Source organism: Puma concolor, chromosome C2 (assembly GCF_028749965.1).
Source record: "Puma concolor isolate L17-30 chromosome C2, mPumCon1.1.hap2, whole genome shotgun sequence".
In the NCBI taxonomy this organism is placed as follows: domain Eukaryota; kingdom Metazoa; phylum Chordata; class Mammalia; order Carnivora; family Felidae; genus Puma; species Puma concolor.
Genome location: NC_141675.1, coordinates 157,385,365 through 157,413,330, shown reverse-complemented (window position 1 = coordinate 157,413,330; position 27,966 = coordinate 157,385,365). Strand labels below are relative to the sequence as shown.

Below are 27,966 nucleotides of genomic sequence, written 5' to 3'. Positions count from 1 at the left end.
ACGCGGTCAGGCACGCCTCGGCCCCGGCCCCGCGGCCTTCTCTCCGGCCGCCGCCAGCGCGCTCGGCTTCCCGGGGCCGGGGGGCCGAGGGGCCGAGCGCGAGGAGAGCGAGGGGTAGGGGCGACGGGCCTCGGACGGGGAAGGGGGCGACAGCGAAGAGCGCGGGGTCCCCGGCAAAGGGGACGCTGGGCCCACCGCGCGAGGAGCGCAGGCACCATCAGGGGGCGCCGGCGAGCGGCGCGCGGGCTCCCGGGGCCGAGGGGGCGGTGCCTCCCTCGCGCCAAGCCCCGCCCACGCGCAGGCAACGGCTCGCCCGATTGGGCAGCGCCGCCACGCCGTAGGGGCGGGGCGAGCGTCGTCGCGTCCGGGTGACGTCTCCCGCGGGCGTCGGGCAGGGTCGGCGGCGTCGGCAGCAGTGGCGGCGGCGGCGGCGGGTGGGAAATGGCGGAGTACTTGGCCTCCATCTTCGGCACCGAGAAAGACAAGTGAGTGAGAGGCGCCCGCCGGGGCTCCGGGCCGGGAAGGCCGGCGGGGCGCGCGCGGGCGCGGCGGCGGGGCGCAGGCGGCGGCTGGAGGCCCGGGCGGGCAGGCGGGGGGAGGGGCGCGGCGGCCCTTCCGGCCTCCGGAGCCGCGCGCCGCCGCCTCGTGGGCGCTGGGGCGGGCGATGGGCGCCCCGGCGGGCGGCGGGCTTCCGCTCGGGTGGCGCGGCCTCCCTCTCCTGGGGCTGCTGGGCGGCCCGCGGACCGTCCCGTCTGTTGGCGACCCGGACCCCGCGCCCCCCGCCTCTTGGAGCCGTCTTGAGTTGTGCTGAAGTTGTCAACGTTTTAGCCTATTTCTTCTACTTCAGCCTTTAATGTGGTGTCGGGCAAGTAGCATAAAGCCCGCCCGTATTAAATCGTTAGATAACTTCGGGTCCCGAGTGTTGGGGTTGTACCCACTTAAAAAGCCTCTCGGCGTGTTCAAGCGACCGATCGGGCGGGTCGTGAGGACGTTGGGTTCGAAGAACTGTTAACGACGAACTGGGTTATCATAAACGGCAGCGTAACCTGATTTTAACGTACTCGAAGATGTAATTCCAATATAAAAAACGTGGGGTCCCCCACCCCCCTTTTCACAGTTGCATGCCTTCCCTGCCCAGTTGTTACGTTAAAAGCAAAAAAATTTAATTTTGATTTCGAATGCCACCTTGGGACGTTTTCATTCCCAGTGCATTGACTGAAGGTGAGACTAAAGGGAAATGCCTTTCATTTAGGAGAATAATTCTTACGTTGAGAACCTAAAGATTGAGCTCTGGCTTAATCTACTTTTTGGATAAGTAGTTACCATGTTAGGATTCTTTTGGCCTGTACGAGGCTTATGTTAGTCTGCATTCTTAATGATAAATCCGAGTTTGGCATAGATAATGTTTTAATACCACTTTTTCAAACACTGTATTTATTTTTTTTTTTTTAAAGATTTTGTTTTTAAGTAATCTCTACACCCAACGTGGGGCTCAGACTCACAACCCCAAGATCCAGAGTCCAACGCTCCACTGACTCAGCCAGCCAGGCGCCCCTCAAACACTGTTTAAATCGTTTCTGTTTTCCAGGATGAGGTCCATCTTGTAAAATGTGTTGTTTAGAAGAGGGGGTTATATTTTTTAATAGCAAAACTGTAAGACAATCATCAGTCATTGTCACTCCGGAAACATTTCTTTGAGTGTCAACCCTAAAATCTGTATCTGTTGACTTAAAGATGAACAAAATTTGGATCTTGTTGCCAGGGAACTTGAGGGGAAGGGGTTGCTTGTCATGTAAAGGGTAAAATTACAGTAAAGGCTCTGAAATTTCTTAAGTGCTGTGGAAGAGGCAGGCTGCCTGAATGGTTTGGGCTCACAGAGGAGACACCTTGGAGAACTTTTCCTGTAAACACGATCCCAAATGAATGGGCCAGCTTCACTGGAAACAGAGCCTTCTCCGAGTGTAGGCCAGGAAAACGCATCGTTAGTTTCATTCTCAAGCTTAGAAATGTGGGCCATGACTTCTGTTCCATGAAGTTTTTATTCCTTATTCTTGTATAAAGCTGTATTGGGTGGGGTTTCCATTGTACTCTACAAAACTTTTAGTTTAGAGGTTTATTCCAATAAGTTTTTCTATTCCTGCTATAAATAGCCACATTTCAGCCTTTGAGAGCTGCATCATAAAAGGTGTGCATGGCTTTAATTCAGGAAACTTGAGTATTCGATCTGGGTTACTCATATGCTCATTTCAGGCAGACTTGTGGGGTTTTAGTTTCCAGGAGACCATATCAACTCCTAAAAAATGAAGACGATGGTTCCTGCTAACTTTTTTTTTTCCCTCAAGCTAGAAGTGAAATGTAGGTGTGTGCCAATTAAAAAACTTTAGCTAGTTGTACATTTGAAGTTTTGGACGTTTTCTAAATCCAAGTAAAGGTTAGTCTTCTAATATCTTTTCTGTGATAGTAAATCACACTTTTGGTCTTCTTATTATTTCAGTAGTTTAAGTAGATCACTAAAAGTTGATCACTAGTAAAGTTTTGACTGATTAGTACTAAACTCTAATTGAGTGGTATGAAATGAAAGCCATCTCTGAAGGTACGAGAACAAAGATTATTTTCGTTATATAGAATAGTTGGGTATTGTTTGGGCAGGGGTTTTACCCATTCTGAGGCATTCTTGAAACGAGCTCTTCATTTGGGTGACTTCCTGAAAATGGAAGTCGTATATTCAAGTTAGATCATGTAAAGTGAGGCCTGTAAGATAAATTTGCAAATAATGTGTAGTGATCATTTACCTCCCCCGATAAATTCAGACTTTACCATTTGTATTGCTACCTGAACTGACGGTGGCCAATCGATCTTTGCAAACTATCAAATTTTGTTGAAGCCCTTTGATTCTAACTCTGGATTGGCTGTCTGAACTTGCTAAAAAAAATTGAATCGACAGGGTAACCCTCCCACCTCTGCAGGTCTAAATCTGAATGGGGCCCATCAAGTAAGATTTCATACTTCATCACAAATCTAAGTCACTTGACATTGCTGTCACGATGGCTGGATTGCTAGTTTGATTTGATCTGGATCAAACTGGATCATCAACTATTCGAACAGTAGTTAAGGGAGGACTTTGCCATAGGGACAGAAGGTGGCCTTATGTGGGAACAGACAGGTGAGTTCCCCAAGAGCTTGTTTTCGGTGCATTGAAACCAGGAGACTGCCTTACTTCAGACCTGTGTTTGGAAATGTCATGGTGGTCTGGTGTCGTGGACAAAAGAGCATGGACTTTGTTTTCCGTTTTGCTTAGACAACGATTGTGCTTAAGGAGCACTGTGTATGAAGCATGCGCGCACGGTATCTGACTCTTGGAACAATGCCAGCTTGGCATTTTCCTCATTTTACAGGTGGCTCCTGGGACCAGGAGAGGTGGGGTAACTTGCCCAGGCCCAGGTAGCTAGTGGCAGAGTCAGATCTTAACTCTCACTGTGCTATATTGGTGTCCTCAGGAGAGAATTTCATCGCGGAACACTAAGAAACAGATATGTTTTAAGTTAAAATTAGTTTTAAACTAGATACTCCATTTAAGAAAAAACAGGAGAGCAGAGAACATAACGGGAAGTGGAGTGGATTTGGATGCGGGGGACCCTGGGTGGAACTGAGGCCCTCTTCCTTGAAAGAGGGGCATGTTTGTCAGGCGGCAAGTTGAAGCTTAGTAGTCCTGAAGTACTACCAGGAAGGGGAGGGTACCTGCTACCAAAGAAAACCACACGGCTGTGTTCTTGTGATGCAGAAGAAAAGTAGTTTGGTAGCATATGTCGCGGTGTTGATGTGGTTCCATTTGTCTGATCTGCCCAGCAAAATAATCCGCTTTTGTTTTCCCTTACAGAGTCAACTGTTCATTTTATTTCAAAATTGGAGCATGTCGTCATGGAGACAGATGCTCTCGGTTGCACAATAAACCGACCTTTAGCCAGGTTTGTTTGTTTCTTCTTTCTTTTTTCTGTTTTCATGTAAATTATCAGAACTTTATATACTTTACAGAGGCAGTTAATAATCTCCATGTATCACGTAGAGTTTTTTTTCTCCAGTAGTTTCATTCTCTGTGTTCATAACTGAGTGTGTTCTTTTGTTTCAATGAGAGTGAGGCAGGTGAACCACCCCCAGTGGGAGGTCTACGAGCACAGGTCCCTCCTCTTACCGTTAGAGAAGCTTTGTACAAAGAGTGAGTGATGTTTGCTGCCTCACCCCCCTCTCTGCGCCTGTAATAGACACGGGTCCAGAAGGGGCGGCCATGCCAGCTTGGAGTCAGCTTGTTTCCCGGCACCAGTAAATGCAAAGTGGGTTTTCTGCTCTTTGCTCCCTCCAGGCAGCGGAGATGGCCAGAGCCACCTACAGGATGCACTGGCACAATTCTCAGCAGGCCCGTCTTGCCGCATATGCTCAGGGTTCTCCAGGAGTCCTGAGTGTGCCCCCTCTGTTAGACCCCTGGCCCCGGGGTTAGCCATGACACTATGTCATAGACACATTAAAAGTGAAATTTACGTTAGAAGATGGGTGTTTACCTTCAGCTATTTGTAGCCAGTCTGTTCAGTTAGTTAAGGGGCACCTGTTACCTTGGGCTTAGGTCCGCCATGAGTTCAGATCAGTCAGAAATTATGATTTTTGGAGTTGTTTTGTTTTCACTGAGGAACAGGCAAGGGTTTGCACCCTACAAGTGATCAGTGATGAATTAAAGGGAGAAAGCACCTGTAGTAGGAACAGAAAACTTCCACCGTGTTTATCTGAACATGTGGAATTTGAAAAACTGTAGTCTTTCCGGACCGAGGGCTTTTGAGGTCCTTCGAACTGACCACAAAGTCTGAGTAAGCATCCTCTAAGTATTTAGGAAAATCAGCCAATGGCTGTAAGAGTCGTTAGTATTTTCTAATTTGAGCCTGTAGAAAACCCCGTAATTTAATGTGTTTTTAGAAGGGAGGTGATGGCTTCCTCTCACCCATTATTCCACTGATACAGCATGGTCAGTTTAACAAGAATCTGTCTTAATAACTTACAAACATGTCTCTTTTTCGAATTTCAGAATATTGGAGAACTTGTTTTAAATATTCTGTTTACTGCAGTTGTGGGAGGGGGGGTTGGTTGGTTTGTTTGGGTTTTTTTGTTTTGCTTTTTGACCAGCAGGCAGAAGTTTATTAGATCAGAAAAGAAGAATAGTAGGCAAACTGTCTTTACAGAGAAGGAGACACTCGAAAGTGAAGGCCCCCTACTGCATTTAGATGAGCTAAATCTCCTCAACTAAGCCAGTGGTCATAGATTGGGCAATAACCAAACGTCTTAAGTGTCCACTGAGTTTTTTTATTTTAGAGGGTTACTTATAGAAGTACCAAGTGTGGGGCTGAGAGACGTTACCCCGCTACAGAGTTTTCTCTAAGTTATCCAGGGACACTTGGCTTATGTTCTTTCTGAAGCATTGATGACCTCAGAATGTTAACATGAAGTGGATTTGAGCACCGTACGTCAGAAAGAGGCAACGGTTCCATTAACATTCAGTGGGGTCGGTCGTGTGTATTAACTCGAGCATCTTGTTTCGATTTGCTTGGTTGGTTGGTCAGTCTTAGGTGATCCTGACCTCCCCTGATTTTAATGGAACTGCATTGCCCCCTTTGAATTCTCTTTCACTAAACAGCCACTGCCAGCCAGATGACCTGAGTGAGACCGAAAATGAATTTCTTGTTGAGTATTTGGGCTCAGTATAGCTTTCTATCAGAGTTGGAAACTGAGTCGGGACAGCTTTGGGAACTATCCAAGGCCAAGACCTGCTGGCTTGGGGAAGATACCAGGCCCTGAGAGGAGGGTCTGCATGTGTTCGTACGTGTGGTCTGGCTATCGGATGTTTCTCCCATATGGGTTCCCCCCAGCAGGCCCTTTGGAAGCACCCACACAGCTGCTTCCTTTCAGTGTAGCTAGACATGAACTGGTGGGTTTGTAAAACCACTCACAAAACTGCTTTGGACCCATGTTGTTTTGAGACTGAACATTTATTTTTCTGAATCCTGCAGTGTATTGGTTCAGCTTGTAAAGCTCAGTGTGGGTTTCTTTTTAAGCTTCTTGCAGTGATGTGGACGTTAAGATTCATGTAATATATTAGCCTACTAACTTAAACATGGTTTGTTTTTTCAGACAACTTGATTTTAAGAAGAACGGTACAATGTAAGGTTTCAAGTCTGCCTGATCCAGTTTAAAGCACAAGGGCTAAAAGGATTTTTTTCCCTTAAAGGAAGGATCGGAAAAGAACAAACGTTTAAGCTATTGTATTATGTAAACAGAGGTCCCACCGAGCAAACCTAAACGTGTGCTAGGTGACCGTGACAGTCAGGAAACCCCTGTGGTGCGCCTGTTTGCCGGGAGACCAGACAGCTTGATGGACCGCATACAGTTGACTTACACGTTTGGTTTAAAAACAATCATAACTTTGTGTGGGGAATGTGATCCTGTGAATTTTTCCACACCTTGGTGTCTGCTGGCTTAAAGTATGAGAAGATGTTCACGTTCTGTTACGTGTTTTGCATCCCAGCACTTTAATAACGTGGGGCTACTGAAAGTAACCGGTATCGTTCCTTGTTGGTTGCTGGCTGACGTGACCCACGTCACCGCTCAAACTCTGTTTCCATAATATGATGGTTTGGGTGTGCTCTTCCGAGGACAGGCGTCTGGCTTGTGGGAAGCAAACAAGGTTGAGCCATTTGCAAACAGGTTGTCTCTTTGCAATTGTCTGATACATGCACAGCAGCCAGTAGAATTCCCCTTTTTATTTTTTTTTCCCCGCAGACCATCTTGATTCAAAACATCTATCGTAATCCCCAAAACAGTGCACAGACGGCTGACGGCTCACACTGTAAGTCCCACAGTTGGAGAAATTTTTTTAAAACAATGGTGTTAAAGAGCCCACTCTTAATTGAGACAAATAATGTTGGCTTCTGAGCTGCTGACATAGGGCTGTTGCAAACAGGACAAGGTGATGGAGGTCCTTGGCGCCCACGGCAAGAACCTGGTACTTAGCCACGTTCAGGAGGCTGGCCTAGGCGAGGCCGCTGGGGAGGCCTCCTCCCTCGGTTGACGTTTGTTAACGAGAGGGAGGGGGTCTGCCCATGTGACGTTTGAAAGTTAACCAGCCAATCACTGGTCTTTACAGTGACTGAACCCCCGGCATTTATTAAGTTCTTTCTGTAAGATTAAAAAGCTTAGGCGTATTTAGGAATCAATAAGGTAAGTTGCCCAATAAGTGTGGGTTTTATTTCACCATGACGATTTTTCCTCTAGGAAGTGGAGATCTCATGATATGTAATTATTGTATTTCTCTACCGCTGTGGCTTTTGTCGTCGGCTCACGCACGCGCTTCCTCGGTTCGTTACGTTCTTCTGGAACGTCTGAGCCCCCTTTGGCAGAAACCTGCCAGGTTGCCCGCACTCTTGGCTGGAACTTTGGGACGGAGAATCTTCACGTTCCGCGAGCAGAAATACAATATCAGCATATCACGGGATCTCTGTCACGTCGCAGTGTTAGGGTGCTCCGAGACAGCCACCAGCTAAGAACGCGTCTCCGCTTCGAAAGGAAATAACTTGCTCTTTTTGCAGCACTGAGGCTTGACCGAAGCGATCGCCACAGGAAACCGGTGAAGTGTTTAAATTTAATTTTCCATAATATAAAGTTGTTGCGTTTTGTATTTCAGACCATTGCCCTCTTGAACATTTACCGTAACCCTCAAAACTCTTCCCAGTCTGCTGACGGTTTGCGCTGTAAGTTCATACAAGTTCCTTCCCTGGTTCCCTGGGCTTGCGTGTCAGAGCTCAGTGTCCACTCCACCTGGTCTGCCGTGTAGGGTCAAGGACGGCCTTTCGCTAGACGTGTCGAGAGCTTTTGTCCCCCCACCCCCCCGGCCCCACGGATACCTCTGAGACGTGAACTCCTGCCCGCTGCCTCGCAAGAGAAGCAGTGACCGGAAAGGACGCCCTCCTGGCACCATAGCTGGGGGCTGCTGCTCTCCCTTTACCTAGACCGTCGTCCTCGGGGGGACACACTCGCAGTTAAGTGTGCAGTTATGTCCTTCCCCTCTCGAGAGCAGCAGCATCAGAGTTTCTCTCGCCTAAAAGAACCCAAATTGTTTGGAAATTACTTTTCAGGTTTCATTTCTTACTAGACTTCTTAAACTCTCATTCGGGAGATCATGCTTTAGTGGAGAGCATGGTTCGGAGAGTATTTCCCGAGTGGGGTCCCTCCGAGTCGCACGGACTCCGGAGTCCTCCCCAGCCCCAGCCCCAGCCCCAGCCCCAGCCCCAGCCCCAGCCCCAGCCCCATGCCAACTCAGTCGTTAATCAGATACTTTACGTAGCTGTCTCCAACCTCAGGAGTTAGTGTACCACATTTGGAAGATGAAAGGTGTGCTTGGTGGGGAAATAGGTCTGAACGGGGCATTTTGTAGACATTACAATTTCTTCCTGTACTGGGAAACATCAAAGTTAAGTTCACAAACATTGTATTTACTGAGGGGTAGTTTTTCAAGAACACTATACATAGCAGTACCCCTGGGAATTTCAGAAAGCTAAAGCGTATATTTTCTGGCCATTGGGCTGTGGAATCAATTCAGTCATCCGTAGGTAAATTGAAACATATCCTAGACCCCTGTTAAAATCAAGGGGTCCGACCCCGACGCCTTGCCATTCATTCACCAGGTGGTTTTAGAGCTACAGGTCAGTAGGGGGCGCTGTGTACATGTAACCCCTACATAGCCACAGGCATCAGGCAAATCCCCCTCTGGCCCGGGGCCCCTCAGTGTACAGGGCGGTCCACGGCGGAGCGGGCCCCGCAGCACCCCCTCCCCCTCGGGCTGGCCCCAGATGGGGAGGCCTCGCCTCTGCGCGCCTGTGGGTGCACAGTGCACACGCCCGGGGAGGGGGCTCGTGAGGCTCTCCTGCCCACACGCTGTGCTTCCCGGTGCTGTGCTGACCCGGTAGCAGATCGTGTGTTTCCCTGAATCTGATGGTGGCGGGATTTGCTTGGTAGCCCTTGTTTCAAAATACTTGGTTTTGCTTTGTTTTTTAAAGAACTCAGATGAGCAGGCGGAGGGAAATGCTTATATATGGACTTACTAGTTTTTGTAAGAACCCTGCCCTGGGCTGAAAGGGATGGGAAGCTGACGGTTGAGTAACAGCAGTTAATCACTCTTTGCCCTGACTCTGTACTTGGGGACTGCGGGTGGGGGAGAGGGGGGCGGGGGGCTTCGCTGACAAAACAGCGTCATAGTATTCTTCGTGTCTTTATCTGCGATCCGCAGTACTCTTGTTTTGCGTATGCTACCCAAGGTTTAGCTGTACCAGATATCCCCGTTATGGGGCCCACATTCTACAAATTAGGTGAAATTCTGATTCTTCGATTTAGGAAGAAAATCAGTTTAAGCTGGTGAACCTGCAGCAGAGCCTCCGAGTAAATTTCATCCAGCCAGGTTCATCCGGGTCCTAGATTCACAACCCTTGTTAGCATACCCTTCCGTGTGTAGAAGTACAAATCCCAGTTTAGGAGTGCTTCCGTAAGAAAACTGGTATTTGGGGGACACATTAGTTAAAATATATTGAGTCGTGGGGATGACTCTTCAGGTGACCAATTTCTTAATTGGTCATCTCTGTTCTTCTAGTCATTTGGTTGAAAAATTTTAAGTGGAGTATAGAAGATAAAGTATGCCCATTATCAAGCATTGTCCAGTCGGACTTTCCAGGAGTTATTAAAATAAATGCTGTTCTATAGTAAGAGACTAACAGTAATTTAACCAGCACTGAGTCTCAACACTGCTGGCACTGAGAGCGTGCAAATACGTTTTCTCATTTTTTTCCAACGTGGAGAAGGGAATGGAAACATTGAAATCTGCCCTTTGGAATGGCCTTCTTTTCTCCTGACTAGTTTTTCTGTTGTTCGCAACCTGATATCAACTCAGGGAAGGAGGTTAAATTCACGATAGCCACCTAGAGGAGTAGTTGTTGCCCGGGGCATTTGCTCACTTTGGGCTTCTAAAGCAAGCTGGGTTCCTGAAATGCAAAAATAACTAAAATGCAGGAATTTGCCCCTCCCCCGTGAATGAGAAAAATTTAAGCCATTCTCAGAATCAAAAGACTCAAGTGCTTGTCCTTAAAGATAAGGTTTTCCTGGGCCCTAGGAGACTGCTCCAAGGTGTTGCCTCGGCCCCCTGGCCTTCAGTGGGTGTGGCAGGTGAGGCCGCCAGTCCAAGGAGTGTGGCCTTGGAAGGTGACAACTGAAGGTTAAACTGGCCCAGCTTTGAAGCCACTTGGCCTCTGTAGGCTGCCCCCATCTAGCTGTGTGCAGCATTGGTTTAATTGACTTGCCCGCTTTGTGATTTCTCAGATTTAGGGCAAGAGAATTCTAGAATCTGAATGGTAAAATTTTGTAGAGAGAATGATTTGGGGGATAGAATGTAAATTTGAAAAATCTACCCACACAATGGACATGATTTCGCTTAGTGCATGTGAATTATGAAGAATAAACTTGAAAATAGTCCTGGAATATAAAACAAGAATGCTTTCTTCAACAAAGCATTGTAACCATCCCTCTATCCAGAGGCATTCGAGGTACTGTGATTGAACTTGGTAATTATCCTACTGAGTATTTATGGTCATTTGGGTTTTAATCGCATCAGAAAGAATTCGGTAATAGTGTGTGGCTGATACTCTGTAAAAGAAATTAGTCAGGAACATTAGCCCTTAATCGCTTGATCCTGATTTCTACTGTTACTTTAACGTAATGAAGAGGAAGAACATACCAGTGTGATTCCTTGGCCGCTATTTTAAACCGTAAAAGGAAGAAGACTTTCATTTAGAAATTCGTTGAGAGTAAATGATTTCCTTACATTTTCTGAAAGTGTGGCCCTTTGATGCTGATTAAAACTTGTCATTTTCATAGCCAGAATGGAGATGGTCATAAGGGGGCACTTAAAGACCTCAGCACACTTTAAAATTGTAACCACTGGCTGTCACGCCGCACCTCCGCGCTCCGGGAGAGCGCAGCTGTCGCGGCTCCTCTAGATAACTAACGTGTCACGGTGGCAGTTGGGGTGAACGCAGAGCCCTGCGGGCGGGGGTCCCGCTCTAACCAGCAAGGTGTCTGTCGTCCGCAGGCGCGGTGAGTGACGTGGAGATGCAGGAGCACTACGACGAGTTTTTTGAGGTGAGCGACTGGCGCTTGGTGGGGGGGTGCGTCTCCCGTGGGTCGGGACCCTCAAGCCGCCGTCCTCCTCTCCCCGCAGGAGGTTTTTACAGAAATGGAGGAGAAGTACGGCGAGGTGGAGGAGATGAACGTCTGTGACAACCTGGGAGACCACCTCGTCGGGAACGTGTACGTCAAGGTAGGAAGGGCGTGCCCCGTGGGAGTGCTCCCTCCCGACCGGCGGGGGGAGGAGGCTGGTGCCTTGGGATCTTAGCGGGAACTGGAACTGGAGTGCGCCGGCCCGGCTTGCCCAGGCGTGGCAGCCGCCTGTGGGCGCCGCGGCCACCGCCCTTCAGGGTTGGGACCTTCGGAGGGTGCTGCTGACGGGCTGTCTAGACACGGGAGAAGTCAGTCGATTTATACCTGTGGTTCCCTCCCCCCCCCCCCTTTTTTTTTTAACTTCCCGGTCTAAATAAATCCTTGCGTTTGCTCTTGTTAACCAACTGAGTTTGAAAACCAAGGCAGTGTGGGTACGATCTTGGATCATCGCGAAATTAAGTGATCCGGTTGCAAGTAAAGGACGATCTGTGTTTAACGTGATCTAAGACATCCTTCCACCTCATTTGAGCCACGTGAACGCGTATCCGTGGCTCGGTAGCCGGAGACCTTCCCGTCAGGTGGGGGCAGCGAGCCCTCTTGATCTATCTTTCCAGTTTCGCCGTGAAGAAGACGCGGAGAAGGCCGTCATCGACTTGAACAACCGTTGGTTTAACGGGCAGCCGATCCACGCCGAGCTGTCCCCGGTGACCGACTTCAGAGAGGCGTGCTGCCGCCAGTACGAGATGGGGTAGGTGACGGGGGGGCCCGCGGGGGCCGGGAGGGCGGGGGCGTGGGGTGGGGGGCGGCCCGCGGCATGTTGGCCTCTGTCTCCCCCGCAGGGAGTGCACGCGGGGCGGCTTCTGCAACTTCATGCACCTGAAGCCCATCTCCAGAGAGCTGCGGCGGGAGCTGTACGGGCGCCGGCGCAAGAAGTGAGTACTGCGGCGGGCTGGCTGCCGCTGGCGGCGCCGTCCGTTGTCGCGAAGCGTTTCCCGAGGAGAGCTCGGCCCGGGTGTGAAGGTCACCGTTGAGGACGTAGTGTGTATCTTAAGGTCTGAGAACGTGCCCTTAAAAGGACGTCCCGCCCGCACAGTCCCGAAGTGAGGGAACGGGTGAGTGGGGAACCCTCGAAATTGGGTTCGTGTGCGCAGCGTCTTTTGCCCGCAGGTGGAGTGACTTCCTTTACGTACTGCGGGTGTCCGTGGGTTTGGGCAGGTTTCTTTGGTTTGCTTGCGGCCACGGGCAGAAGGGGGAGCACGGTCTGGCCCGCTCCTGGTGTTTTGAGTGCAGACCGTGCTGTCCCAGCACAGAGAGAAACCCAAGGCGTCGGGAGACCGTCCCTTTCCCTGCTCGGATGGAGTTCTGACCCGGGGGGGGGTTCTCACCCGTCCCCTGGTAAACACGTGCCCGGAGGTGCAGACGTTAGTGATTCCGTCTCTTTGTCAACAAGAAGCATCGGGCACAGGAGGAGGGCGGTGCGTGTCTGGGCCGCCGCGGCAGGAGACCGTCCCCAAGGCCCTGAGCCGGCGCTCTGGAAGCACGGGACACGGAGGACGTTGTGCCCGTTACCCTGACACGGGGCGTGTCTACACGGGGCGTGCGGTGTGGCGGGCGCGACGGTCCTCCTTGATCGTGCCATCCGTTCCGCGGGGTCCGCCCAGAAGCGTCCGCCCGCGTGGGGGCTTTGTTGTGTGCTTTGCTTTGGATGCCACAGCTTTGTTTCTTTTCCTTGGTTGCAGGCATAGATCGAGGTCCCGGTCTCGGGAGCGTCGCTCTCGGTCTAGAGACCGCGGTCGTGGCGGCGGCGGTGGCGGCGGCGGCGGCGGTGGGGGACGGGAGCGTGACAGGAGGCGGTCGAGAGACCGTGAAAGATCGGGGCGATTCTGAGCCACGCCGTTTTTACCGTATGTCTGCTAGGCAGTGTTGTAGTTGATTGACCAAACCAGTTCATAACGGGAATTTTTTTTAAAAAACAACAAAAAAACACAAAGATGGGTTTCTGAATAAAATTTGTAGTGATACAGTACTTGGTGTAGTCCTTTCTTGCGGGCCGCCTTGGTCTCCTCCTTTGCAGCACACGCCGTCCGTTTTGGGGGGGAGGGTCTTGGGTAATAGACAGAACCACAGTGTTAAACTCGTAGGATGTAAGATGAAGCGCCCCGTCCGTTAGGGGAAAGAAAATTCACGCGAGCAACGGTCGTGCCCGTTCCCAGTGCCCGACGTGCGAGCAAGTAACGGCGTTTCTCCGCCGAGGCTGCCGGAGACCCTGCTGCGGGGAACCCGGGGTCCGCGCCCTGGACTTCCCGCAGGGTCGCTGAGTGACACTTGGACGGGACGGTGGCCGTGCCGGCGTCCGTAGGAGAGAGGGCTTTTCGATCCGGTGCCGCCAGTGGCCCCGTCCGTGTCCCGTTTCTCTCACCCAGGAATCTTCTAGTCTCGTTCAAAGAGCCTCCGTGCTGTCCGGAAGCACAGGGCCTGTCCCGAAATGGGGTCTACACGTGGATGTGCCCGGAGCTGCACAAGAGCTGCCGGCCCCGTTCCCGTGTTCCACCCCGGCCACCGGCTCGTCACCAGCCTGCCAGAGTGGCTTGGGCAGAGACGCCCTCTGGTGCGGGGCTGCGCCCATGTCACTGTCCCCGAACTGTAGTCACGGTGCCAGCCGGCCGCCCGCATGCTGCATTTAACGTTGAGCGCCATCCGCTCGGTCTGGGTCCACCCACGCTGTGTCCTCCGAGGAGGTCGCCTCTCTGGCGCACCACAGCTTGCTTCTCAGTGACTGTCGCCACCCCTGGGCGCCCGCGCTCTGGGCTGGGAACCCGGCAGGGAGGGCGGGATGGGCGGCGTGCACGTGTCCACCTGCTCGGTCCGCGTGCCGGTCCGTCCGCCTGCTTGGTCTCCAGTTGCTGGGAGTGGCAGTTCGGGGATCGAGGGACCGTCTCAGCCCTGCCCTTGGCCTAGGAGGAGACATCTTGCCACCGTGACGGCGCACGAGTATCGGAAGGAAGTAGTTGACCAGCGTGGGCTTTTTTGTTTTGTTTTCCTTTTTCACGAAAGCCACTTTTTTTGTGATCAAATTTTTAATAGTGATTTTAATGATTAATCCCTAGTCTTGTTTAGGTTTGGTGTGAGTTTTCCTATTTTTTGCATGGTAGTGAGCAGATGATTTGGGATGAATTCATGGCGGTTTTGAGTCGGCAATACGGGAAGTTTTGTGTAAGTTCTCTCATTCTCCATACTTCCAGGCATCAGTACCAGCACTATAGTTACTCTGTCCAAATTTGGTCAATTTGTGAAGATTGTGGAGTAATTTCCACCGTATCTGAATGTGAAAATTTTTTACTTTGTGTTTCTTAAATGTCAGACACCGCATGAGTGGGGAGGGACAGAGAGAGGGAGAGAAAATCCCAAGCAGGCTCCTGGCTGTCAGCACGGAGCCTGACGCGGGGCTTGATCTCATGACGTGTGATTTCAGGACCTGAGCCGAAATCAAGAGTCTGATGGTTAACCGAGCCACCAAGGTGCCCCTACTTTATAGTTCTTAACTGAGATTAGAATTCCCTTTTCTTGTGAAAGTGTCTATTAAAAACATACAGGAAAATCCCACCAAAGGAGCCTTTCAGTGTTGCCACTGACGTGAGAAAGCTGAACTGACGGTGACCGGGAAGCCTGTACCTGTCCGTCCTCCGTGCCTGAGACTGGTCTGCAGTGGAGGGACATGGGGGGCTTCTGGTCCCGAACCCGCCGGTTTGGGTGTGCTGGGGCCGCGGCGGGCCGGGGACAGCCCGGCACAGAGGCCTGAGCAGTCTCCCCGTGGCAGACCGCAGGTCCGTGGAGGTTTACGTGGGAAGAGTCATTGAATCCCTTGTGATTTGTGATGAGCCCGGGCCCAGCACAGCATCACGGAGATGTTTCTTGTCCTCAACGGTCGATGCCGGATCTTCAGACTGAAGCCAGACGGGAAGCAAGAATGTAGGTGAGATAAGGTCTCACGAAAGGTGTCCACACCCCTAACCCGGCAGCTGATGGTCCTGGGGTCTGCTTGCTGTTTTGACACAGTGGGCCTAACAGACGAGGTGACTGTGCACCCGTGTTACAGTAGATAAAAATCACTGTAAACATTTCTGACATTGGCGGCTGGGGGCAGCCGTGCCTGGTAACTGGTGATGGTTCACTTTTCGTTTTCACACAATTCTTTGTTTTTTGTTTTGTTTTAAGTTTATTTGAGAGAGGGAGAGTAGGGGAGGGGCAGAGAATCTCAAGCAGGCTCGGCACGGCAGAGCCCGATGCAGGCCTCGAACTCACCAACTGTGAGACCGTGACCTGAGCCAAAGTCGGACGCTTGATCGACTGAGCCACCCGGGCGCCCCGAGAGTTCACTTCTTTTGAACGAGCTCTTATTGGAGAAATGATGGGTAACGTGGTAACTGAGGCAGCGTCCAAACTGAGTGATTAATTGTCCCTTTCTCACCTTTCAGTTCGGGATTCCTTACAAAAAGGGGCTAAAACTCCCGAGTGAGTTCTAAAAATTGGAAAAAGTCTCGATTTACAGCACACAACAATGGTATTCAAGTTGGTTTCTAGAGCCTTTGCAGCAGACAGCCTCTCGCCTGGGTGCTGCCAGGCTGTCGCTTGGCACGCGGCTGACCCTGGTGAGGCTTCTTCGGGTCCGGGGCCCCCCGCACGTGTGGCTCCCCCCCAAGAAACAAACCCGATCTGCGGTCTCCACTGCTGATCTGCCAGGCGGGGCTTGTACCGTCATTTCACAAGAGGGCATTTTCATTTTTTTTTTTTTTTTTTTTTTTTTTTTGAGACAGAGACAGAGCATGAACGGGGGAGGGAGGGAGACACAGAATCGGAAGCAGGCTCCAGGCTCTGAGCCATCAGCTCAGAGCCCGACGCGGGGGCTCGAACTCACGGACCGCGAGATCATGACCTGAGCCGAAGTCGGACGCTCAACTGACTGAGCCACCCAGGCGCCCCGGGCATTTTCATTTTTTATTATGGAAAATTTTAAACACGCAGAGAAGCCGAGACTGTCGTGAGGCCCCAGGTACTTTAACCGCATATGCCTTAAAATCTGCGTCCCTGACGTGTGGACTTGGCCACACTCCAGTCTCCGGAAAGGACGGCCCTTGGATAAGCTCACCTCCGGACAAGTCCCCCGGGGCCTTGTTTCTCGTGTTTGCTCGGGCCTGGGGTTTGGCAGCCACGGGCTTGGCCAGCACCACCTGGGTGTGCGGGCCAACGTGAGCAAACCGGGATGGGTGCCTGGCACTGGGGAGACCGCTCTGGGCGGGAGGTAAATGGGCCAGGCTGGCCCAGTGGGAGCGGTGGGTGCTGTTCACAACTGGGAACGACGGATGGGCTGTGGAGTCAGGTGTGACCAGGCTCCTCTGGCCTCCGCCCCGCGTGGGTTCGCATCGGGCAGAGAGCGAGACGGCAGCCTTGAGTTGGCCGTGAAGGACACCGCTGCCCCCAGAACGCCCAAGCGTCTGATGCCCCGGTGACCGGATCTGGTGCGACTTCTTTTTCTTTTTTTTTCTTGTCATGTTTCTCGTGGATGGGCCGCAGGGTGCGTACGGCAAAGCGCCAAAAACAAGGAGCAAGTGCCGCCCAAGTGAGCTCCCCGCCAGCCCCCTGTCCCCCATGGGCCCTCACGCACAAAGCTCTTCTCTTCCTAGAGGAAACCCGCTCTCGGTTGTTTTGTCATTACGATCTCCGTAAGCTTCATCAAACGTTGCGTTTTGCCAGTTTTAAAATTTTTCGTAAATGGAATCTTTACTTTTTTTTTAATGTTTATTTTTGAGAGAGAGACAGAGACAGAGCATGAACGGGGGAGGGGCAGAGAGAGAGGGAGACACAGAATCTGAAGCAGGCTCCAGGCTCCGAGCTGTCAGCACAGAGCCCGACGCGGGGCCCGAACTCACGGACCGCGAGATCATGACCTGAGCCCAAGTCAGACCCTTAGCTGACTGAGCCCCCAGGTGCCCCATGGACGGAATCTTTCTGTGTAACTTGTCCTGCCCCTGCTCGGCTCGTGTGCAGCGTTCCGTGTGTTTGGGACACAGCCGACTTGCGATTTGCAGCTTCAGGTGTCACCGCGGCGAGAAAGGGATAAAGTGGGGGTACCTCCGCCCACTTTAGTGGCTGGGAGAGCAGGAGGAGGAAGGAGGGCGGTGGGAACAGCGCCTCCACGCAGAGGGAACGGTGGGGGCGGGTGCCCCCATGGATGCTCCAGGGTCCCGTAGGCTGCAGGCTGTGCTGCTGAAACACGACCCTGACCTCTCGACTCGCCCTCCACTCACCGTCCAGTCCATCTGATAAAGCTGCCTAGAGGACACGGGTTTGGGTTTTCAGGCCCAGAGAACCTGTAACACCACCTCCCGCCATGGTGTGACCTCGGCACTGTCCCAGGACACCCAGTCTCCAGGATGGCCGCCTTCTGCCAGGCTGGCGAGGAGGGAAAAGAGGTCCTCAAGTTTGCACCTTTGAGACGGATCCGTGTTGTGTGCGGGGCAAGTACCAACAGGTCAGGGTCAGCCCGTCACCCACCGGTCAGACACCGCCACGCTTCTCCCAGCAGAGGGAGGGCACAGTGAGCACAGGGGCAGGTGCGGCGGCATCCCCGGGGTGGGTGTTACTTCCCCGGGGAGACGAGATACTGGATTTTAAGGAATGTCACTCCTCCTCCCGGTGTTCCTCTGTGTTCCCTCTCAGCCCACTGAGTAGGAGCCGTTGGTGGCCCAAAGTGGTCTGGGGAGGGATCAGCCCTCATCCGGGCTGCCCTCGTCTCATCCACTGCTCCCGGGGCTCCTCTTGGTTCCACAGACAGGTGGCTTCTGCCCCAAGAGGGTTTTGAACAGGCGAGCCCCAGGGCCCAGTGGCCTCCAGGGCCACCCTGCAGGTAAGGCTGAGGCCACACACACACACACCCAGTGTCACTTGACACCCAGACCCCTGTCCAGGGGCCTTCTCTTCCTGGAGGAAGTGCCAGAGACCAAGTGAGAACAAAGCCAGGATCTAAAACTGCTGGAACCAGGAAAATACAACTCTCCTCCCACGTCAGATCCCCCAGAGAGGAATCATCCGGAGCCGAATCACCTTCCCCCTCAAAGTTCAGACACTGGAGCTCAAAGTCTCTTCCTCCACTACGTCTTACGCAATGGAAGCTTCTCAGCCAAAGAGCCCCCAGGCCCACCGGGGGGCTGCCTTCCCGTGCAGCCTAGGAGCAGCAGGCTGGGCCCGAAAATAGAGCCGCTGTGAATCCACGTGGCACGGGATCCGGCAGCCCAGTTGCCCGACCCTCGTGGTGGGTTCCGACAGGCTGGACGCCTCCTGGGCAGTGCAAGGTGGCTCTCGGGGAGGGGACCCACCGTTCGTCCCCTTGGGAGTTAACGTTACAGCACATAGAGCTCTCGTCCCCAGAACCGGGCCCCGTCCCAGGACGGACTGCATTCTTTTGCTCAGAAGATTCCAGGCACGTCCGGGTATACTTGGCTCCCTCACAGCTGGACCTTCCTTGGGGAGCACATGAGGCTCGGAACAGCCCCACCCACACCTGGGGGACAAATATTCAGGCACCTGTTTCAAATCCCACGTCTTTTTTTTTTTTTTCAAATCACATAAAGTTGCCATTGTTTATAGGTCAAATAAGATCAAACATCAGCAATTTCACGTGGTCCAGCCTGACACATCCCAAGGTCAGGTTGATTGCCGTCACATGGGGGGGGGCGGGGGCGGGCAACAAGTTCATTGGGGAAAAGGAGCAGAGATGCAAGTCCAAATCCTGGCTCTGCTCGCCACTGGAGGTAGATGTTGGGTAGGTCACTCGGCCTCTCTGTGCCTCACTTTTCTCCTCTGTGAGGTGACGATTAAATTGTGAGGATTCCGTTTGTTGATTCAGGCAAAGTTCTCAAACAGTGCCCGGCACGTGCTCTGTAGGTGCTCCGTAACAGTTAGTCGTCGTTGGTTGCAATGCTGCCAGTTACCAAAGGTGGAACGCGGGTGAGTGGAGAGAAAGACAAGTACGTGGGCCCCTAGGAGCCCAACCGGGTCTGCGTTACAAAGTGAAGAGCTGACAGGTGGTGTGAAAAACAGCGAGTGTAAAACTGAGACGCTGAACGTGACAGAACCTTGTGGCAAGAAGTAAGGTAGACCTAAATAGGCATCCCATGTTCATGGACCAGAAGACTTACTCCCCACATCAAAAGGAATGAAAGGATAAATTTAATCAAGGGACTACAAGACCCGTGTACCGAAAATGACAAAACTTTGCCAAAAGGAACTAAACAAGACCCAAACGGTCTCATCCTGTGTTCACAGATTGGAATATTTAACGTTGTTAAGATGGCAATACGCCCCCATGGCAGCTGCAGATTCCCCGTAATCCCTATCACAGTCCCAACAGCCTTTTTGCAGAAATAGAAAAGCTGAGCCTAAAACTCAAAGGGAATTTTAACGGCCTCTAAATATCAGCCAAGAAAATCTCAAAGAACGAAGTTGGAAGACTTGTACTTCTTGATTTCAAAACTTAGTTACAGTAGTAAAAATGGTGTGGTGCTGGCACAAGGGGAGACATTGAAGATCGATGGAACAGAATTGAGGGCCCAGAAGGAAACCCTTACTTCTCTGGTCAGTTGATTTTGATAAGGGCACCAAGACTAGTCAACGGGAAAAGAACAGTCTTTTCAATAAATGGTGTTGGGACCACTGGTTATCTACATGCAAAAGGAGAAAAGTTGGATTCTTAGCCCATGCCGTCTACAAAATATTAACTCAAAATGGATCAGAAACCTAAATATAAGAATTAAAATCATGGGGGCCCCTGGGTGGCTCAGTCGGTTGAGTGTCCAACTCTTGGTTTCAGCTCAGGTCAGGATCTCACGGTTGCTGAGTTCAAGCCCCACATCGGGCAGCGTGGAGGCCTGCTTGGGATCTCTTTCTCCGTCTCTCTCTGACCCTCCCCTTCTCTCTCTCTCTCAAAATAAATAAACTTAAAAAAAAAATGGCTGATTTCTGGAGTGCCTGGGTGGCTCCTCAGTTGAACGTCTGACTTTGGCTCAGGTCATGATTTCACGGTTCATGAATTCGAGCCCCACATCAGGCTCTGTGCTGACAGCACACAGCCTGCTTCAGATTTTCTCTCTTCCTTCTTGCTCTGCCCCTACCCTGCTTGGGCACACACGCACTCTCTAAATAAATAAATAAACTTTAGAATAAGTAAATAAATGAATAAATGGCTGATTTGTAAAAAAAAAAAAAAAAATCATGAAACTCCAAAGACAACTTAGGGAAGATCTTAATGACTTGAATCTGACCATGGTGTCTCACATATGACACCAAAAGCACGAGCAACAAAAGAAAAAACACGTGTGTATAAATTGCAGCTTATCAAAACAGATGAATCGATGCACTTTTGTGCATCAAAGCACACTATCAAGAAAGTGAAAAGACACCCCACTTAATGGGAGGAAATATTTGCAAACCCTGACAAGGGCCCCAGAATATGTAAAGAACTCTTAACAACAAAAGACAACCCAGTTTAAAAGGGGGCAAAGGATGGGGTGCCTGGGTGGCTCAGTCGGTTAAGTGTACGACTTCAGCTCAGGTCAGGATCTCATGGTTCGTAAGTTCAAGCCCCGCGTCAGGCTCTGTGCTGGCAGCTCAGAGCCTGGAGCCTGCTTCAGATTCTGTCTCCCCTCTCTCTGCCCCTCCCCTACTCGTGCTCTAATAATAAATAAACGTTTAAAAATTTTTTTTAATTAAAAAAAAGGGGGGCAAAGGATGCCAATAGACATTTCTCCAAGGAAGATGCACAAGTGACCAATAAGGGCTTCTGCCTGTGGTGATATGAATGATCTAGAATTGACTGGTGACAGCAGCTCTGTGAATGTACCAAAAGTCACCAAACCGTACGTTTTCAATGGGTGATGACACAGTATTTGAATTGTATCAATAAAACTTACAAATAAAAAGTTACTGGAACAATACATAGCATTTATTTTAATCGTTTAGATACCGTACCCTAACCTCACGCGGCTATGGCGGAGGCGGACTGCCCAAGACATGTGAAACTGGCCAAGTTTATTTTTTTTTAATTTTTTAAAATATTTTTATTTATTTTTGAGACAGGGGAGAGGCAGAGAAAGAGAGGGAGACACAGAATCTGAAGCAGGCTCCAGGCTCTGAGCTGTCAGCACAGAGCCTGATGCAGGGCTCGAACTCACGGAGTGTGAGATCATGACCTAAGCCAAAGTCGGATGCTCAACCGACTGAGCCACCCAGGCGCCCCTGGCCAAGTTTATTGAAAAAGCGGCTACTTCTGTGTGAGCTCTTCCAAAATGCATGTCAGCCCCGGTGCACATGTTAGCTCACGCGTGTCGAAGGCAGTTCACATGACCAAATCGAGCTGTAAATTTAAGCCTTTTGGACCGTCTTGTACAATCAGCGCTGAATTACAAAATGATTACAACATTTGAAAAAAGAAAGTACTGTCAAAAATGAAATTAAACAGGTATCATCTGAAGTTCATGACTCAAGGCAAAGAAGTGCAGGGTATTATCCACATTGTGGAGATGCACACCATAAACAAACTCAAATTTGGCTCTGAGACCTGGAACTGGGGGTGGGGAGAGGGCGACGCCGCTTCTGCCGCTGCCCTTTGCTTTGTCATCCTGGCGGGACATTTTCTCCCCGCCGCCCGGCAGGTGCCTAGAAGTCCCCGCCCCTTCCGTCCTGAATCTCCCGGAAGTGCTCACACCTTCCCTGGCGGGCCGTCACCTGCCTCTTCCTGAGCTGCGAGCCCTTCTGATGTCTTCTGGCCCTGCGGGACCCGGGAGCTTCCGCGGCAAACGCCCCCTCCGCGGACACCTATTCTCTCCCATTCTGGAAGTCTGAGGTCAAGGGTGTAGGCAGGGCTGGTTCCTCCAGAGCCTGTCTCCTGGGCGTGCAGACGCCGCCTTCTCCCTGTGTGAGCGCAGCCCTTTGTCTCTCCCGCTTCTTAGAAGGACACCAGTCGGATTGGGTTCAGGCCTGCCATAGACTGAATGTTCGTGTCTCCCCCCCACCCCTGTCCCCCAAAAACCGTGTACGTTGAAGACCTGAACCCCACCGCGAGGGTATTAGGAGGTGACGGGACGCGTGCCCTCAGAAGAAGAGACACAAAACAGCGTGTTCCCTACCCGCCCCCCACCATGTGCAGGAAAAGAACTCCCACCAGGCCTGGGCCTTATCTTGGGCCTCCGGCCTCCAGAACTATGAGACGTAAATGCGTGTGGTTTGAGCCAGGGCCCCCTTCTTAAAGGAAACGACTTTTCTGACACTGGATCAAATGGGAAGAAAGGTTTCTTGTTTTTAATATTCAGTAATCTCTATGCCGAACATGGGGCTTGAACTCCCACTCGCCAGACCCCAAGATCAAGAGTCACTCTACCGACTGAGCCAGCCAGATGCCCTGGTAAGGAGGACTGTTCCTTCCAGACTCTTGCAGTGGGCATATTTCAGTAAGGAGAGAGTTGGGCCCGGTTGCAAATACAAGGACGGCTGGGGACTGACAGCCAGGGAACAGGGGGTGTCAGTGCTGGGGCATCAGGGCTGGGGAGATGCTTGCTGGAGGCAGACCAAGGACTTGCACGTGGGGGTCAGGGTGGGGGTGGCCGAGGCACCGGATCAAGTGCTGAGAGTGATTACCTGCGGGGAGGGGAGGTGTCTGTCTATAAACTGACTTAGCAGATTCCTGCTAAAACCTGCCTAGGCAGGCCCAAGCCAGGGGGCGGGGGGCTAGTGGAGAGGAGGCCCAGAGGAGCCTGACCAAAGGTTGGTCCCCCTAATGGCCTCATTTTTGCTTCGTCACCTTGTTAAAGACTACCTGCAAACACAGTTACGTTCTTAGGTATGGGGGTTGGGACCTCAGCAGAAGAATTTGGGGAGGGTACTGTTCAGCCTGCAAAAGGAGCCCCTGGAGAAATGTCCCATCCCAGGGCTGGGGCGAAGACTCATCATGGGCCCGAAACGCCTCGTGGGACAGAAAATAGAGGCGATGAAAGGCACAACGGGGAAACGACGAAAAGACACAGGGTCCAGCTTGATTCCTGATCTGGGGCCATTTCAGCATCAAAGCAATGATAGTGAAAGACGAATAGCTTGTGTGACAAGGCGAGGCTTCCCGAGTCCACCACCATTTCCTACCTCAGTAGCCACCCAGTCGGTGGCTCAACCTGGGGCTGCCAGGCGGGTGCCAGGGGAGCGGCAGCCAGGGAGGGGCACAGGGTCTCTCTGGAGTGACACAAATGTGAAAACTGAATTGTGGGGGCGGCTGTACGGCTCTGAACGCCAAATATTAGTGCTTGGGTACTAAAAACGATTGGCTGTGCACTTTCCGTGGTAGAATGGACGCTTAAAAAAAAAAAAAAGGGTCCGTGAATCCAAACTGGAACAAATACATGAACAGGCACATGATATGCCGTAGTGGAATGCCACACGACAGATGCAGGAAGAGTCAGGGGTTAGAATTGCCCCTTGGCAACCATTTTCATAGAAACCGATTCAGGCAGACTATGCAGGGAAGCTTAAATCGGAGAGTGCGAGTTTGAGAAGTTTACCGGGTGTTTCCAAAGTATCTACGCAGGGATTCTTACTAGTTGTGAAGGGGAAAAACCATTCGTTTAGAGTGGAGAATGCGAAGTGCATGTGGCCAGATGGGACACGCAGGCACCCACTCCGTCAGTCATGTCACTCACATCACTCGCTCTTGTCACTCCAGCGCCTTCCAGCAGGAGGCACCCCCCCCAACCCCACTGGGGCCAATCCTGAGGAAACAACGTCTCACGAACCAGGGACATTCTATAAAACGTCTGGCCTGCACACTTCAAAGACACCCACGTCTCAGTCCAACAAATGGCTGTAGGGCACGGCCACTGGGTGCGGCGAGGTCCGGGATTTTGCTGTGACAGGCAAACTGAGTGAGGTCTGTTGATCAGGTCATGGATTTGTATCAATGGTAAGTTTTTTTTTGGTTTTTGTTTTGTGGTTTTTGGTTGGTTGGTTGCTTTGGTTGTTTTTTAAAGACTTAATTTTTTTAGGGGTGCCTGGGTGGTTCAGTCGTCGGTTGAGCATCCAACTTCGGCTCAGGTCATGATCTTGCGGTTCGTGAGTTCAGGCCCCACCTCAGGCTTACTGCTGTCAGCACAGAGCCTGCTTCCTGCTTCCGATCCTCTGTCCCCCCCCCCCCCCGCCCCTCCCCTGCCTGCACTCTCTCTCTGAAAAATAAACATTTAAAAAAAACACTAACATTCTAAAAAGACAATTTTTTTAAAGCAGTTTTAGCTTAACGTCTTGATTTTGGCAGTTGTACTATGGTTATGGAAAACAGTTTTGTTTTTCAGAAATAGACACTGAAGTCGCCAGGGGTAACGGGAAACTGTCTGCAGCTTAATCGTAACCATTCAGAAAAACCAGACAGTTAGATGATAGATAAGTGGCACAGACTTAGATTCATATTAGAGAGAGACAGGGACAGAGACAGAAGTATGAAGAAAATACAATAAAAGTTTAATATTTGGGGGCACCCGACTGGCTCAGTTGGTAGAGCGGGCAACTCTTTTTTTTTTTTTTGTTAAGTTTATTTATTGGCGGGGGAGGGGCAGAGAGAGAGGAAGAGAGAGAATCCCAAGCAGACTCCCTGCCGTCAGCGCAGAGCCCGATGTAGGGCTCCACCTCACGAACCATGAGATCATGACCTGAGCCAAAATCAAGCCAGACTCTTAACCAACTCTTAATCTTGGGGTCGTGAGTTCAAGCCCCATGTTGGGTGTAGAGATTATTTAAAAATAAATTTTTTTTTAAAAAGTTAAAATTTTGAAAATCTGAATGAAGGGCATCTGGGAATATTCTTGCCACTTTTCTGACAGTCTAAAATTATGTTAAAATTAAAAAAATGTTTTCAATTAACTCTTTTTAATGTTTATTCTTTGAGAGAGAGAAAGAGAGAGAATGAGCAGGGAAGGGGCAGAGGGAGGGAGACATAGAATCCAAAGCAGGCTCCAGGCTCCAATCTGTCAGCACAGAGCCCGTCGCGGGGCTCAAACCCACGAAATGCAAGATCATGACCTGAGCTGAAGTCGGACTCTCAACCGACTGAGCCACCCAGAGGCCCAACCCCCAAAATTTTTAGTACTTGGACCTCATAGCAAATTACCACAAACTCAGATGGCTTAAAACAGCACAAATTTCTTGTCTCTCACTCCTGGAGGCTAGAAGTCTGAAATCAAGGTGCCCGAAAGCCCACGCTCTCTCTGCAGGCTCTGGGGGAGGGTCCTTCCTGCGGCCTTCAGCTCCTGGGGGCTGCGCAGTCCCTCATCTTGTGCCAGAATGACTTTAATCTCTGCCTCTGTCTTCACAGAGCCTTCTGTCTGTGAATGTGCCCAAATTTCTCTCCTTACAAGGACACGGGTCATATTGGATTTAGCACGGCCCCTTCTCCTTATCCAGTACAACCTCTTAAGTTGGTTATATACTCAGAGAGCCTATTTCCAAATAAGATCATAGTTACAGATTGCAGGCGTTAGTAAAAGTTGAATGTTTGGGAATCTGGGAATTCTTCTATTGTTGGCACTTTTATGACAGTCAGAAATTATGCCAAGATAAAATAATTCAGAGCATGATCAAAAACTCCCTAGTTTGAAACCTTCCGAGGGCCCTGCAGCACGAGGCAGTAAGTTCCAGCAGAAAGTTCCGTCCTGGCCGGCCTGCAAGCCCTGGGACTCCGCCTCCCCTTCCACCCTCTGGCCACTCCTGTCCCTCGCTCTGGCCACTGCCCTTTCCTCCAGTTTTTCTCACCCCTGACTTGTGCCTGCCCCAGGCATTTGCAGTGGTTGTTTTCAGCCCAGAACATTCCTCCTTGAGAATAAGATGTGGCTCCTCAGGTCAAATGTCACCTGTCCAGAGAGACTCGACCCCCTGACCTAATGCTAGCTCCTGTTCCCGTCTTTATCCGTCTTCACATTTGTTCTCACTAGTGGAAATCCTATCACAAAATGATGTCTCGTTGAGCCCCCTCCCCTAGAATAGAAACCCTCCAGGGACAGAGGCCCTACTGGAGTTTCCGGTTTTTTCCAGAGCCTGGCACGAAGGCCCGCCTGTGGCCGGGGACGGCCAAATCATTGCTGGATGAAGCGAACCCGCAAGGTGCTGGGCAGAGCCACTGATGGTTCCACATCTGTCCACACCTGGTAACACGGTTGCGACCTGTCAGTCACAGTCACTACAGGCGGGGAGAAGCACAAGGGTCTGCCCCAGGGTCCTCTAGGCTCTTTAAAAGCCAGGAGCACGCAAGTTTGAAATACTGATGACTGTGGCCCTCCCGGTGGCCCCAGGGTGCCCTGCTGGCCAGCAGCCTCCAGCTTCTGGATTTGGGGAGTGGGGGGAGTGGCCTGTGCAACACCTGTGTTTCTAAGCGGCTTTCGTGACTTCTGACCGAGTGTCAGGTCTCAGGCGAGCTGTGGTTCTTTCCCAGTCTTGTGGGAGCCGTGGCCAGGCTCCGCAGAGGGGGTCTGGGAAGGTGAGCACTGTGTCTAGGGGGCACCTGCACAATGGGGGGCAGGAAGTAAATCCCGGGAAACCCCGCCGTAGGGAACCCAGAGCCAGGGTACTGGGTGCATGCTAGGTCCCCTGACCTGAGGCGGTGGGGACCAGGGCTGGCATGGAGGTGGGGGTGGGGGAAGGCTGGCAGGTGGGATATTTGTGGAGGGTCATCGTCACTGTCCTACAAGCCCTTCCCCGCTCCAGAGGGCACACTGTACAAGTCATCAACAAATATTCACTACACTCCCGCAGGGCTAGCAGTTAACCAAGTAAAACAGAATCGGGACATCAAGCACAGCGCTTCCGCACCCCTGTAGTCCGCGATCCTGGTGGGGGGACCTTGGGGGGCAGGGGGAGAGGAGGGCAGAGGGCCAGCGGATGCATCAAAGGGGAGTGGGAGCTGGTCCCGGGCCCGCGCGGTAGGGCAGTGGGGGCCAGGAGTTGGGGGACACGGGAACCCAGACCTGAGGCCGGGGAGTTGGACGGAGTTGGGTGGGGAGTGGGGAGTGGGGGTGGGGGAGTTCGGGTGGGCGGGATCCGGGCGGGGCGTGGCGGGGTGCGGGGGAGGGGGGGGGGAGGGGGGAGGCCCTGACCTGAAGCCAGGCAGTGAGCGAGGAGTTGGGCGGTGAGTGGAGGTGGGGGTGGGGAGGATGGGGGGCGGGCAGCACGGGAGGTGCGGGGTCCCCAGCCCGCGCACGCCGGGACAGCTAGCGCGGGGTGGGGGTGGGGGGTGGAGTGGGGTGGACGGTGGAGTTGGGTGGGATGGGGGAGGGGCAGCGCGGCAGGTCCGGGGTCCCCAGCCCAAGCCAAGACAGCTAGCGCGGGGGTGGAGGGTGGAGGGTGGAGTGGGGGAGGGGCAGCGCGGGAGGTCCGGGGTCCACAGCCCAAGCCAAGACAGCTAGCGCGGGGGTGGAGGAGGGTGGAGGGTGGAGTGGGGGAGGGGCAGCGCGGGAGGAGGGCGTCCCCAGCCCGCGCCAGGGCAGCGAGCACGGAGGTGGGGACGGGTGGGATGGGGGCGGGGACAAGCGCGGCGGCGGGCGGCACTCGGGATTGGCCGGGCGCCGGCCCCCCGCCCCCGCCTCTCGGCCAATC

General features: G+C 52.0%; 1 protein-coding gene across 11 annotated transcripts; it reads left to right on the top strand.

Annotated features, from left to right (window-relative positions):
* The first annotated feature begins 11 nt into the window (after window positions 1–11).
* U2AF1 (U2 small nuclear RNA auxiliary factor 1) lies at window positions 12–13,321 on the top strand. Of its 11 annotated transcripts, none has more exons than XM_086676075.1 (8): window positions 12–114; window positions 3,878–3,965; window positions 6,817–6,883; window positions 11,168–11,217; window positions 11,297–11,395; window positions 11,910–12,043; window positions 12,135–12,227; window positions 13,035–13,321. In XM_086676075.1, exons 4-8 carry the CDS (start codon window positions 11,188–11,190, stop codon window positions 13,180–13,182), a joined length of 504 nt encoding a protein of 167 aa, XP_086532201.1. In that variant the 5' UTR covers window positions 12–114; window positions 3,878–3,965; window positions 6,817–6,883; window positions 11,168–11,187; the 3' UTR covers window positions 13,183–13,321. The 11 variants fall into 11 exon arrangements, with proteins under 11 accessions (XP_086532201.1, XP_086532200.1, XP_086532199.1 ...); XM_086676074.1 differs by lacking the exon at window positions 6,817–6,883 and adding an exon at window positions 7,718–7,784 and having other exon boundaries at window positions 71–114; XM_086676073.1 differs by lacking the exon at window positions 6,817–6,883 and adding an exon at window positions 7,697–7,784 and having other exon boundaries at window positions 91–114.
* Window positions 13,322–27,966: the final 14,645 nt, after the last annotated feature.